The sequence below is a fragment of the Pristiophorus japonicus genome, chromosome 2 (assembly GCF_044704955.1).
Source record: "Pristiophorus japonicus isolate sPriJap1 chromosome 2, sPriJap1.hap1, whole genome shotgun sequence".
NCBI classification, from domain to species: domain Eukaryota; kingdom Metazoa; phylum Chordata; class Chondrichthyes; family Pristiophoridae; genus Pristiophorus; species Pristiophorus japonicus.
In genome coordinates this window covers 116,855,243-116,868,590 of record NC_091978.1, presented here as the reverse complement: position 1 = coordinate 116,868,590, position 13,348 = coordinate 116,855,243, and the positions used below count along the sequence as shown (strand labels likewise).

Here is a 13,348-nt window from a genome sequence, read left to right as displayed (position 1 = left end):
TTACTTTCACTAATCTGTTGCGATTTACATATCTATAGAAAAATTCATAATGGGGCCAAAAATTGTGGTCGGAAGCTTTTGAAATCTTTCCAATGAAAGTATCTGATGATCCCGGAGGAACGAAGACTTCCAGTCCGAGGTCTAGATGTGGAGCCCAGCGCAGAGGCCCATGTATGCCAGGAACGTAAGCACAACTATCTCTTCAAAAAGTTAAGTATCCTGAAATATTTAGTTCCCAACCTTGGTCACTTTGCAACCACGTCTCCGTAATGGCTATTAGATCAAACCAGTTAATTTCGATCTGCGCTATTAATTCAGCTATTTTGTTGCGACTGCTGCACGCAGTCAGATATAGTGCCTTTAGCTTTGATGTTTTTCCATTTTTCTGATGTCACCTTTTCACTGATGCCCTATTACCTTTGTTACCCTCCGTGTCCCTTCCTGACCCACTGCTTATTTTTTACCTCAAACTCTGCTCTGGAGCCTTGACATATATATCTCTTGCTGCTTTTAAATTTACTCTTTGTTGAATCCTCACCCGCCCCCGCCCCAACACTTCATTAGTTTAAAGCCCTGTCTACTGTCCTAGTTATTCGATTCGCTAGTACACTGGTTCCAGCCCGGTTGAGGTGGAACCCATTCCAACGGAACAGCTCCCCCTTTCCCCAACAAGCACACAGTTGTTTTGAATCTTCCTTGGAATATTCCTTCAATAATTTTATTATAAGAACGTAAGAATTAGCAGCAAGTGTAGGCCATATGGCTCTTTGAGCCTGCTCCGCCATTCAATAAGGTCATAGTTGATCTTAGACCTCAACTCCACTTTCCCGCCCGATTTCCATATCCCTAAATTCCCCTAGAGTCCAAAATCGAGATCTCCGCCTTCAATATACTCAACAATTCAGCATCCACAACCTTTTGGGTAGAGAATTCCAAAGATCCACAATCTTCTGAGGGAAGAAATTCCTCCTCTGCTCAGTCTTAAATCCTTATCCTGAGACAATGCTGCCGAGTTTTAGACTCTCCAACCAGAGGAAACAACTTATCAGCATCTACCCTTTCAATCTCCCTCAGAATCTTATAGGGCCTGAATTCGTATAGGTGCCCGTGGGGTCCCCGCAAGCTCTGGGTTTAGGCATGCGAAGCCTCCGAAACTAAAGGGCCTCCACGGGCGAAGAGTTGAGCTATTTGTCCAATTCCTGCCCAATGAATGTCCTTCAAATTCTTATGACTGATAAAAGCAGGTGTAAGGCCTGCTTTTATCAGCCTAAGACTTTTAAAGCACAGAATAATAAATTTTTTCCAATAATTTAAACACTTAAAATCCTATTAAAGTAAATTATTTTTGACCCTTTAAATATGTAAAGTTATTTTTCAAAAAATTACATTTTTGTTTAAAATAATTAATTAAGTTCCATTTTGATTAATTTTAAATATGTGATGTTTAAAAAAAAATGTTTCTTAAGTGCTTGTGTGTTTTTGGGGGTACTCCCATTCATATTACCCCTACTCTGATAGATTGGGCCGGCCCACGTGATCCCAGTGATGCATACAAAGCGCATATGAAGGCCTGCATAGAGGCCCGGGACCAGAAGTCTCCGAAACTGCCAGAACCAGAGGAGCGAGAGCGAGAGAGAGAGAGAGAGAGAGAGAGAGAGAGAGAGAGAGAGAGAGAGAGAGAGAGAGAGAGAGAGAGAAGGGGAGAGAGAGAAGGGGAGAGGGGGGGGAGGGGAGGGGGGTCAGGAGCGGGTGTTGGGTCGGGGGAGCAGGTGTCGGGTCGGGGGGGGGAGCGGGTGTCGGGTCGGGGGGGGAAGCGGGCCTCGGGTCGGGGAGGGGGGCGGGGAAGAGTGGGTCTCGGGTCGGGGCGGGGGGGGGAAGAGAGCGGGTCTCGGGGCCGGGGGGGGGGGGGGGGGGAAGAGCGGGTCTCGGGTCGGGGCGGGGGGGGGAAGAGAGCGGGTCTCGGGGCCGGGGGGGGGGGGGGAAGAGCGGGTCTCTGGTCTCGGTCGGGGGGGGGGGGGGGAGCGGGTGTCGGGTGTCCGGGGGGGGGTGGTGGGAGCGGGTGTCGGGTCGGGAGGAGGAGGGGGGGGGTGGGGTATCGGGTCTCGGGGGTGGGGGCGAGTGTCGAGTCTGGTCGGGCGGGGAGCAGGAGCTGGCCGTGGGAGGAGCCTCATTCACGCAGCCCCAGTGAGGCCATTGGGCCAGGGCTAGGGGCTGCGTGCTTCGGGCCCCTCCCACACAGTTCGGCGCCTGGAGCTACTGCACTTGCGTGCCGACTGTAGCGCGCATGTGCAGAGGTCCCGGCACTGTTTTCAGCACAGGGACCTGGCTCCGCCCCCCCCCCCCACAGCTCGTGCCAGCTGCGCCGAGTGCCACAGCACCTGAAAGTCGGTGGAGAATACCGAGGATTTTTTTTAGGCGCCGTTTTAGGCGCAAAAAGCAGGCGCCCAGCTCGGAGGGGCGCCCGTTTTTTTTCCTTGTGGAAACTTGGGCCCAAAAAGTGCACATTCCTCCAGGTGTGGTTTCATCAAAGCCTTGTACAATTGTAGCAAGACTTCCTTACTCTTGTACTCCAAACCTCAAGCAATAAAGGCCAACATGCCATTTGCCTTCCTAATTGCTTGCTGTACAAAGGAATTTTTATTTCTCAACAGAATGTTTTATTGTTGAGAATTCTGGAATATTTCTTTAAATGTTTGAGGATCAGGATAAATTTGCATTAGTACTTTGATTTACTTCAACAAGGTACCAGATTTGGTCGAGAAACACTAACCTGAGGAAGTTTTTTATCTTCATCAGACAAGCAGTCAATAGCATTGTTGAATACCTCTTCCACCAACTTTTTTTCATCATCTAGGGAAAACAAACATTCTTGATATGCTTAATTGCACAAAATTAAATCTTTACAACTCTATAGCACAAAGTATTTTTAAGGCTATTTCACAAAATAAAATTAAACACTAAAGTAAATTTCTTTGAAGTTTATTTTTCCATTTCTATTATTCATCCTGCTTAATATGCAAGTCAAATGAAAATAACCCTTTACCAGTTTATACATATTAACCAAAGTTCGGTGTGACTTCACTTGTACTTTATCTAATCTATATAACTGCCTCATTAATGTACAAACTCAGAACCAGTGCATCTTGAAAGCAACAGTCTTAGAAATGCTCCCCGTTTACATATTCATTTACTGTATCTCAGGTCTTCATGCGACAAGGTAAATAGAGTTCCAAAATACTGTTGGGCTGCAATTCCTTCCAATAACAAGAGTCCATTATGCTGTATTTGGTACAAGCTTTTAATTTGGAGAAGTCATGCAATAATGCAAGACAACAATCATGGGTCTTGAGTGTCCCGTCACTAGAAAGGACCCATAGCATTCAATTCAAATTTTTAGGAGACACATCCAATTGGTATGGGGGTTGAAGTCGACTGCAATCCTAGATGATAGTGATACAAGATGCAGGGCTGTAATATGCGGTTAGCGGCAAAGCAAAGTTGTTCACTGCTGGCCCCGAAGAAAGCTGCTCACAGAGATCTTGCAAACTCCACGGCGAGAAGTTTGCCTTTTTCGACATTTGATTGATTACATTGCTGTAAATAGGGGATTCCTTACGGCGATGCTGTAGTGACATCAACAAGCTGTCTAAGCAGCCAATCACATTGAATAATTCTTACGACAGTAAACCAGGAAATGAGAAACTGCTTTTATCAGGACTTTTTCAAAAATGTTGAGAACGAAATAAAGATTGTGACTTTCACATGAGATAATGCAGAAGTTGAAACATCATGAACAAACTTTTTTTTTTTTAAATTGTAATTTTTTTTATCATAACGAAGAAATTTGACACTCCACAAATATAAAAATTAGTTTTTCAGGGCCAGAACTTTTGTTTACCTGTCAATACGCTGTTAAAACCCCAGGTACACCTATTCCAATAAGGCTTAACACTGAACAGTGAATAACTGGCCACATCTTCAGGATTTTCGCATTTAGATGCACATGTGCTAAATCCTAAAGTTGCGGTCAGTTTCAGAGGGGTAATGACGGTTAACGTTGACAGCTCGTCGTCATTACCAACCGCAATATCCAGGACACATTCTAAAATTTAAATGTGACAAATTGTAAAGCTTTGATGAAACTCCTCTCTATATACAGACCTTAAAAACAAACTGAAGTAACAGCAAATGAACAATAATTACATTTTCACTGGTTGAGACACAGAATGCCTCACAATGGGATGGAAAAGAACGTATGGCATTCCTCAGACTGAGGTAGGGCACAGCAAAGTGGGAGAAAATTATCTAAACAGCCAGCGCACCAAGGGTCCAAGTGCCAGGTGATTTTCCCTTGCTGGGTGATAGCAATTCCAAATTTTACATAGAAGTTGAACAAATAAGGAAGAAAGCAGATTTTGCCTAGCCAGTAATGAGTTACAGGATTACTGTAATCTCTTCCAACCAGCATGTGCAGTAAACGTTTTTAATGAGAGAACGTGGAAGAAAGGTAGAGAAATATTCAACTGACACACCAAAGATCCCCTTCCAATTGCCGTTACGTGCAACAAACTTGACCTGTATCTTGGCAAAGGTACATATTCTTCCTGCCAAGGGGAACTGTTCTTGATATTCTGCATCACTGCAAGGCGTTGAATATGACTGTGAAAATCTGCTCGTTTAAAAACCCGCTCCTCCCATAGGGCCAAAACTTTTAATGAATAGCTACCTTTCTTTCTCTTAATGGAGACAAACAGTATAAAGCTCAAGCCAGTGGATATGCCATGTGCTTTCAGTTAGCTCAAAATGTGAACACCTACAACCATTCAAGAATTTTGGTCATTAGCAGACCAAAAGTAATTAATAATTGAACTCAGTTTTGCCAGCTCAAAGGGGTTAACTGGGGCTTCTTTATACACATTATTTGTAAGGAAGCTTCACTAAAGTGCAAGGAATATCCTCAGACAATTTCACTACCTAGTACAATATTGAATCCTGCCTTGCAGTCTTTGGAGACTGTAGAGGGAGTGTCAATAAGTGGATTTCTTCCTGGCCTCTGCTGGGATCAACCTCAAATGAAGGAAGCACATATTGTTGTGTCATTGACTCAAAATCATCTGGATGGAGATTGGTTATTTGACACACTGTGCTGAAAAGGCCATAACCATTTCTCCAATATTTCAGTTCATAATTTCTGTGTCTTGAGTCAGTGTTTTCTCAAAAGGAAAGAAAAGCAGAGGGCGGGGGAAATGTTCTGGATCTGCATGAGGGTTATTCAATATGGGCCAACATTAATGGACAAAAATATGCAAAAGGAGTGTTAGACAAGTAACTTTACATATTGCTTTCATTGAGACAAAGGTGCTGGATGGTATCTTTTGGTCAACAAAGAAATCAGGAGGAAGCTCAGACAAGGAACACATTGGTAAACATCTTAAAGTGGTACCAGGCTGTTTTCTTCTCTTGGAGAATTAACCTTGCGCCAATATCACATTGACTTTGCTGTTGATCTCTCAGCAAATTTTCCCAGATCTTTGGAGCCAATGCAGAAAAGGTTTTAGTCAAAGCTTTCTTAGAAGTACCATGATCTTTAGAACTATGATTTGTTGACTTAGTTGGGATTAGTTTTGAATTGGACCAACAAAGAACCGACACAAATACGATGAGCCAAATTACATTATTGGGTGCTTTAAAGCTGAATGTAAATATTGTGGATAGAACCATTCGATATCAAGATATATTCAAGCTCTTAAGGCTGCAATAAATCTGAGCTTTCTCTGCAGCACTAACTTTCTCACCTAGATGTTGCAAATATCTCGTCCAAACATATGATATATAAGAAACATCTATCGGCAGAATATTGGGAACCTGTTCAACCTGCGCCATCTTCAGGCCAGGTCCAAGACCACCCCAACCTCAGTCGTCGAGCTACAGCCTGCGTCTGCGCGCAGAGAGGCTGAACTCTAGGATATAGTTGACATATTTACTGAGGCGCACGAAAGCATGGGCCTTACGCTAAACATCCATAAGACAAAGATCCTCCAGCAGCCTGTCCTCGCCGCACAGCACTGACCCCCAGTCATCAAGATCCACGGCGTGGCCCTGGACACCGTGGGACACTTCCCATATCTCGGGAGCCTCCTATCACAAGAGCAGGCATCGACGACGAGATCCAACACCGCCTCCAGTGCGCCAGTGCAGTCTTCGGCCGCCTGAGGAAAAGCTTGTTTAAAGACCAGGCCCTCAAAACTGCCACCATGGTCTACAGGGCTGTAGTAATACCTGCCCTCCTGTATGGCTCAGAGACATGGACCATGTACAGTAAACACCTCAAGTAGCTGGAAAAATATCACCAACGATGTCTCCACAAGATCCTACAAATCCTCTGGGAGGATAGGCGCACTGGAGGCGGTGCCCTCGCCCAGGCTAACATCTCCAGCATTGAAGCACAGACCACACTTGATCAGCTCCGCTGAGCAGGCCACAGTTCACATGCCAGACAAGAGACTTCCAAAGCAAGCGCTCTACACGGAGCTCCTTCACGGCAAACGAGCCAAAGATGGGCAGCGGAAACGTTACAAGGACACCCTCAAAGCCTCCCTGATAAAGTGCGACATCCCCACTGACACCTGGGAGTCCCTGGCCAAAGACCGCCCTAAGTGGAGAAAGTGCATCCGGGAGGTCGCTGAGCACCTTGAGTCTCAATGCCGAGAACGTGCAGAAATCAAGCGCTGGCAGCGGAAAGAGCGTGCGGCAAACCAGTCCCACCCAACTCTTCCCTCAACGACTATCTGTCCCACCTGTGACAGAGTCTGTAGCTCTCGTATTGGACTGTTCAGCCACCAAGGAACTCACTTCAGGAGTGGAAGCAAGTCTTGCTCGATTCCGAGGGACTGCCTATGATGATGATGATGATGATGGAGTTACAAATAATACATATGTTGTACTCTGAGCTGTATCTGGTTTCCAAAAAATCAAACGCCACAAACAGGCCAATACATCTGAAATGCTACTGTTGCCGGAGATTTAAGATGGTCAAAACAAGGAGCATTAAAGTTAAAGTTAATGTATTGGTACTTTGCTCAATTTAAATGTTTAATTTGAGTGTCAAATACGAGACTGCAATGACAAAAGCATAATGTAACTTTTGTACTTTATTTGAAAACCTGGCATCGCTTGCATTTAACAAATGAATGCAAGTACTTAACAAAAAGTATGATAATTGGTTGCTGTAATCAATCAGTGTAAGGGATAAATTGTAAGGTTGCAAATAGGTAGTCAGAATTATGCTGAAGGTAGTGAACTTATCAGTATTAGGAGGGTCTGTATACTTACCTATGCATGTAACACTTATATAGGTATACCACACTTAGAACGCATTAAACTGTATGGTTAACCTTAGTAACACTTAAACAGCAAAGTCAGCAGTTGTTGATTCGAAGTCTCTGAGGAAGAGATAAGGAAGCCAGTACAGCCACCCTAAGTGTCGGACAGACTGTGGCAAAGTGCAAGTCATGGAACAACACAATGGGAGATGGACAGTTGCATATACCACTCAGAGTCAGTCTGATAAGAGTCGACAAATCAATGTAACTTCGCTGATAGAATTAGACCTATCGTTGATTTTGTAGGAGGGTGCTCCTCTCCAAAACCTGTATAAGTTCTACTTGAAAACTCATGTATTTCGGAGGTTCCACGACTGAACCTCCCCTTGCAATTGCTCGTAATAAAAGCCAGTTGAACCTGGGATTTCGTGTGTTCACCTCCATGGTCGTTATACAACAGGAGAAGGGCGAGGTGTCGATTAACCAAATCAGTTAGTCCACCCCGAAGGAGCGAAGCTTCCTTTTTCCCCAACAGACAGGCATGTGTCAATTAACTATTTCAGTTAGTCCACCTTGAAGGAGAGATGCCTCCTTTTTTAACCCCTACAATCAGAACAAAACAATTTCTTTTTAGAATACTAGATACAACACAATTATTCTATCCTTGTGTTAATAACTTGACTGTGCAAATACTAGATAGGGAAACAAGAAGTGAACTGCAGTGGTAAACATTGTCAATGTGAAGTAGTTATTTGTTTAAATAGCTAACATCAGGTTTTTTTTTTAAAAAAAGATGGGCACAGATTTGGGAGGTAACAATACATTCAAAGATTTGAGATTACGAGAGGTTGGAGATGGGACAGTAGTTTGCAAGGACAGAGGGGCTAATTATCAGAAAGAACATTGAAAAAAATACCGAAATCATGAATTACTTTCCAATGGAAGCAGAGCACAGTATTGCTTCAAACTGAAAATGTATTTTTGGATTTAAAATTAAAATGTTTTAAAAACACATGCAATTAGCTGCATTCTTACATTAATTATTTTGGGTTTGTGAGGAACTAGCTGGGTTCCTACAGTGCTGTTGATTCCTATAAATCTTTAAAATGTTTAAATGCATGTGAAACTTGCAGACAATTTTTGGACATGCTGAGATTGTTCGTGAAACTAAGTTATTTTGCAACAAAGGTAAAATAAAAAGCCAATAGACAAGAAAGGAGCTGCTGTTCATATGCTTCAACAGAAGTAGCAACATTGATTACCTACATGGTTACTTGCCTAATGGATGTAAGAATACAGCATTTTATATTTGCTGTAACTCTGCCATAACTTGGCCAAAGTTAACTTAAGTGGACCAAATTTTATATACGCGCATGTTTTGCAAGGTAATTTCTGCAAGCTGCCTTTCTCACAGATAAAAGGAGTAACCGACCTTGCACAAGAACAGACGGTTGAGGTATCCTGAGGAATTGATAAGACCGTCTGTGGACAATTATGTTTTTGAGGATACTGAAGTAAAACATAACACATTTAATGAACTGACTTTTTAAATGGAAAACCAACTGCCAGTCTAATTTGATATATACAAAGTGGGCAAGTTACCAAGTTTTTTGGTATAAACCGTGCTGCGAAAAGAGACACACTACTGCAGTTGAGAGAGGGCAACTTGGTCAGTTGCCAGTTAAAGTCATACGCCTAGCCATCAACAAATTGACCACTCGCTAGTATTAGTATACATGTGGTGTTTGCTTATCACCTGATTTCAACTAAGAGACTATTACTGTATGCTGATGTATAATCCGGTTATTATACGCAACAGTTCTATGCGAACTTATTTGTAGTTTCTTGCTGATTTTAAGTAGATGTAATGGGATATTACTGTATGCTGATGTATAATCGGGGTATTATATGCTACTTACTCGTAGTTCCCTGCTGTCTTTAAGTAAAATAAGTTTTGCTTCAGAAATCCATTGGCTTCTGTGTTGTTTGTTCTACGGGTATGAATTTTGGAAACTGTCGAGCCGTACATCCTACAGGTAGACAGGCGAGGGGTTAACCCCACATCTTACATGGGGGAGAACCATTTTAATAATACATGTGGAGTTTCCCCTTTTCATCAGTTCCTTTTAATGGTATCAAAGATGGTCGGTGGACAGGTTCACTTTGCCCACACAAGAGTTTCACAAAAAGTCCACAGAAGTCTCAGATTATCAGAACTTGAGAAATATATTTTAAAGATATTTAAACTCTTGCAGACTCTCTATAAATTTGATAAATATTTTCAGCTCCACGTTCTTGCTGTATTCATTTGCATCTGTGTAATTATAATTTTTATGAATAAAAATGACTAGTTTTAGCCAGAAAATATCTGGAATATGATAAGCCAATGCTGTACTAGACACCTATCAGTGTAGACAAGGATACGTGGTGAACAGCATGTGCAATATCACAGCAAAAGGGTATTTGGCACTCTACTTCCATTCACGGCATGTATAAAATTCTACGTTTCAGATTATTGGGCTGGCTGATACAAATTGCTTACTGTTGTGACCAACACAACCAAAACAGATTAATTGATTAGTTACACCATTTGTTGTTTGTGGAATCTTACTACCTTTGTACAGGCTCTATTGAAAGATTTGAATTTATATAGCGCCTTTCATGACTACCACACTTCTCAAAGGGCTTTACAGCCAATGAAGTACTTTTGGAGTCACTATTGTAATGTGGGAAACGGGGCAGCCAATTTGCACACAAGCAAGCTCCCAGAAATAGCAATGTGATAATGACCAGATAACTTGTTTTTTTATGTTGATTAAGGGATAAATATTGGTCGGGACACCAGGGATAACTCCCCTGCTCCTCTTCGAAATAGTGCCATGGGATCTTTTACGTCCACTTGCGAGAGCAGATGGGGCCTCGGTTTAACCGAAAAATGGTTGAGCACAAAAAAAAAAATCTAGGCTGACACTCCAGTGCAGTGCTGAGGGAGTGTCAGCCTAGATTTTTTTTGTGCTCAAGTCCCTGGAGTGGGACATGAACCCACAACCATCTGACTCAGAGACGAGAGTGATACCCACTAAGCCACAGCTGACACCATTTCAGATAGATAATACTGTTTTCCCATTGTTATTTACAAGCCCATATTAAAAGCAGTATATCTCTTAATTTATTTCAAGACATTCCAAAATTGATTCCCAAAGGAGAGGGTGGAAGAGAAGAAACACTAATTCCCCCCCGCCCCCTCCAGAATAAAATTGGGAAGCATGTCAAACCTGCACCATTCGAATGCACCTATTAAGAAAAACATATCAGTGGTTTGCATTATCATGTTGGATACCCAAGTTTGTCTTTTCAAAATATTGCAATACAATACCACCTCAAAGACAAAACCATCATGGCCCTGAAATTTCGGTCTTCCTGACGCCAGACACAGAGTACACCGTCGTAATCCAGTTGAAAGGCCCCGCAACTTTCGGGTTTCTGCATGCGTGAAATCCGGAACGTGCGAGCTGTCAAAGTACGCCTTGACGGATCATCCGAACCGCATGTAAAATCAGTATTGTTGGTGCAGAGTTGGGCTATTGCCCAACAATTGCCCAATAATTGCCCACAAAATTCTTGCGACAGGTAAAAGTAGGCATAGGACCTGCTTTCATCAGCGTAGATGTTTATATAAGCCATAAATTAAACATTTAAAAATGAGAAAAAGTGCACAAACACATTAAATTAGTTTATGCAAATATTGGCCCGGATTAAGATGCTTAAAATTATGTTATCAAATTTTAAAAAAAATTTTGAGGTTGGTGCAATGAAGGAACTGGTGAATAAAATTGAAATTCAGAACATTTATATTTATTAGAATTTTGTACATTGTGTAATTATTTGGGGATTCCACTGCGTATTATTAAGGGATTCCCTTCGTAAATGATTGGAATAAAATCCTCCTTTGTGTTTGGAGGACCAGGCCCATGTGATCCCAGGATCGCTTCTGAACTGGCTACATCCCCAAGATCCATGGGTCTTTTATGTTGCCGTACGCCTGGAGACCAGAAACTGAAACTCTATCCAGCCTGGATGCCTGGAGGTAGGTTCGTAAAGGTTTCGTGGGTCCGGGTCGTACTCCGGAGGTACACCACCGACCGCAATTTCTAGCCCGATATATTTTACAGCGGTAATGATAACATTTCATTAAAAATTATTTTGGGGGGAAAATGTCAGACAACCTTATAAGCGCAGGGGGAAAAATTGTAAAAACATGTACTATACTGACATGAAAATAAAGCCACAAACACATGCTTTTAAAGCCAAAGAGGCCTCTTTCTCAGGTGCAGTGCAATATGTTTCTTTAAGCCTTTGGAAAGCCAGAGCTTAAAGTCTTTATTTCCTGTTTTCTTAGAAAATATATTTTTAAGTGACTCAATTTATTTATTTATTTTTTTAAAACATACACCAAACCCTCAAGAGCAGAGGGAATTCAGAAATTACACACCTGCATCAAGAAACAGTCTAGCCATTTTCAAACACATATTTTACACTAGTGTCAGCCTTTACCTGAGTATTGCAGAAATACTTAACTAAAATTATGATTCATGTATTGACTGATACGAATACATGATTTCCCCAATGAATTTCACAGGAAGACTTTGATAAATGACTGGTTCTCATGTGTTTAATACCATCAAATAACCCAATGTTTTCTGTAAAATTATGCAAAACCAACAGGAACTGTTTTTGAAATGCATTACTATCCCCCAGAAAGGGAAATCAACAATCTATTTGAAGTTTCATAGAATAAAGTGGGTTACACAATTTTTTTTGACTTTTTTACCAGTTATACGATATGTCCCAAACACAAACTGTAAAATTGTTCTGTTTGAACTTTATGAAAACACCATTAATTATGAACAGCTGTCAAAATAAATTAAATATATATCTTAACTTAAAAAATAAAATCATAACTTTGAAAGATTAAGAACGATTCATTTAATTTAAATTTAATTGCTGCAGATTTGACATGAAGGGAAATTGCTATCATTGACAGTTTATGATTTATTTGCATCTACATAATACACAAAAATATTAAGCATGTACCAGGTATTTTAAAGTGCAGCTGGAATGTTCACTGAAAAAGCAAGTTGCACTGTCAGCATCTTGGATCACGGCAGTTTATTACTATATCTTCACATGAAATTACCGTCTGAACAACTTTCAGAAATCAAACGGGACCTCAAGAAAACAGGACAATTCATTGTTGTTGTACCCTTAATTCCTGTGTTTTGTCTGACATCCAAATCCCCGTCCTCCTTCTCCTCCTCCATCCACCTTCCACCTCTCACCCCTACTCCTCCTCCTCCTCCTCCTCCCTCCTTTCTCATCTCCTCCTCTCCACTCACCCTCCTCCTCTCCCCCCACTCTTCTCTCCACACCCCTCCTCCTCTTCCCCCCCCACCTCCACCTCTCTCCCCCACCTCCACCTCTGCCCCCCCCTTCCTAATCCTCCCCCCCACCTCCTCTTCTCTTCCCCACACCACCCCCTCCGCCTCCTCCTCTCCCCCCCACCTCCTCCTCCTCACCTCCCCACCTCCTCCTCCCTTCTTTCTCCCCTCCTCCTCTCTCTTCTCCTCCTCTCCCCGCTCTCTCCACACCCCTCCTCCTCTTCTCCCCCCCACTTCCTCCTCTCCCCCCCCACTTCCTCCTCCTCCTCTCCTCCTCCCCCCACACTTCCTCCTCATCCTCTCCCCCTCCACTTCCTCCTGCTCCTCTCCCCCCGCACTTCCTCCCCCTCTCCACCCCCCCCCACTTCCTCCTGCTCCTCCTCTTCCCCCCCCCGCACATCCTCCTCCCGACCCCGCACTTCCTCCTCCTCTCCCCCCTCCTCCTCCTAATCCTCTACCCCCCCACCTCCTCCTCCTCCTTTACACCCCCACCACCTCCTCCTTCTCTACCCCCCCACTCTCCACACCCCACCTCCTCCTCTTCCCCCCCCCCCTCCTCTCCCCCCCCTCTCCCCACCCCACTTCCTC

General features: G+C 43.0%; 1 protein-coding gene across 1 annotated transcript in view; it reads right to left on the bottom strand.

Annotated features, from left to right (window-relative positions):
* The window catches only part of mtrex (Mtr4 exosome RNA helicase), a 266,450-nt gene that overhangs the window by 147,982 nt on the left and 105,120 nt on the right, over positions 1–13,348 (bottom strand). The window contains exon 12 of the mRNA XM_070868803.1: positions 2,771–2,850. Within this exon, the coding sequence (XP_070724904.1) occupies positions 2,771–2,850 (80 nt within the window). The remainder of the gene's footprint in view (positions 1–2,770; positions 2,851–13,348) is intronic.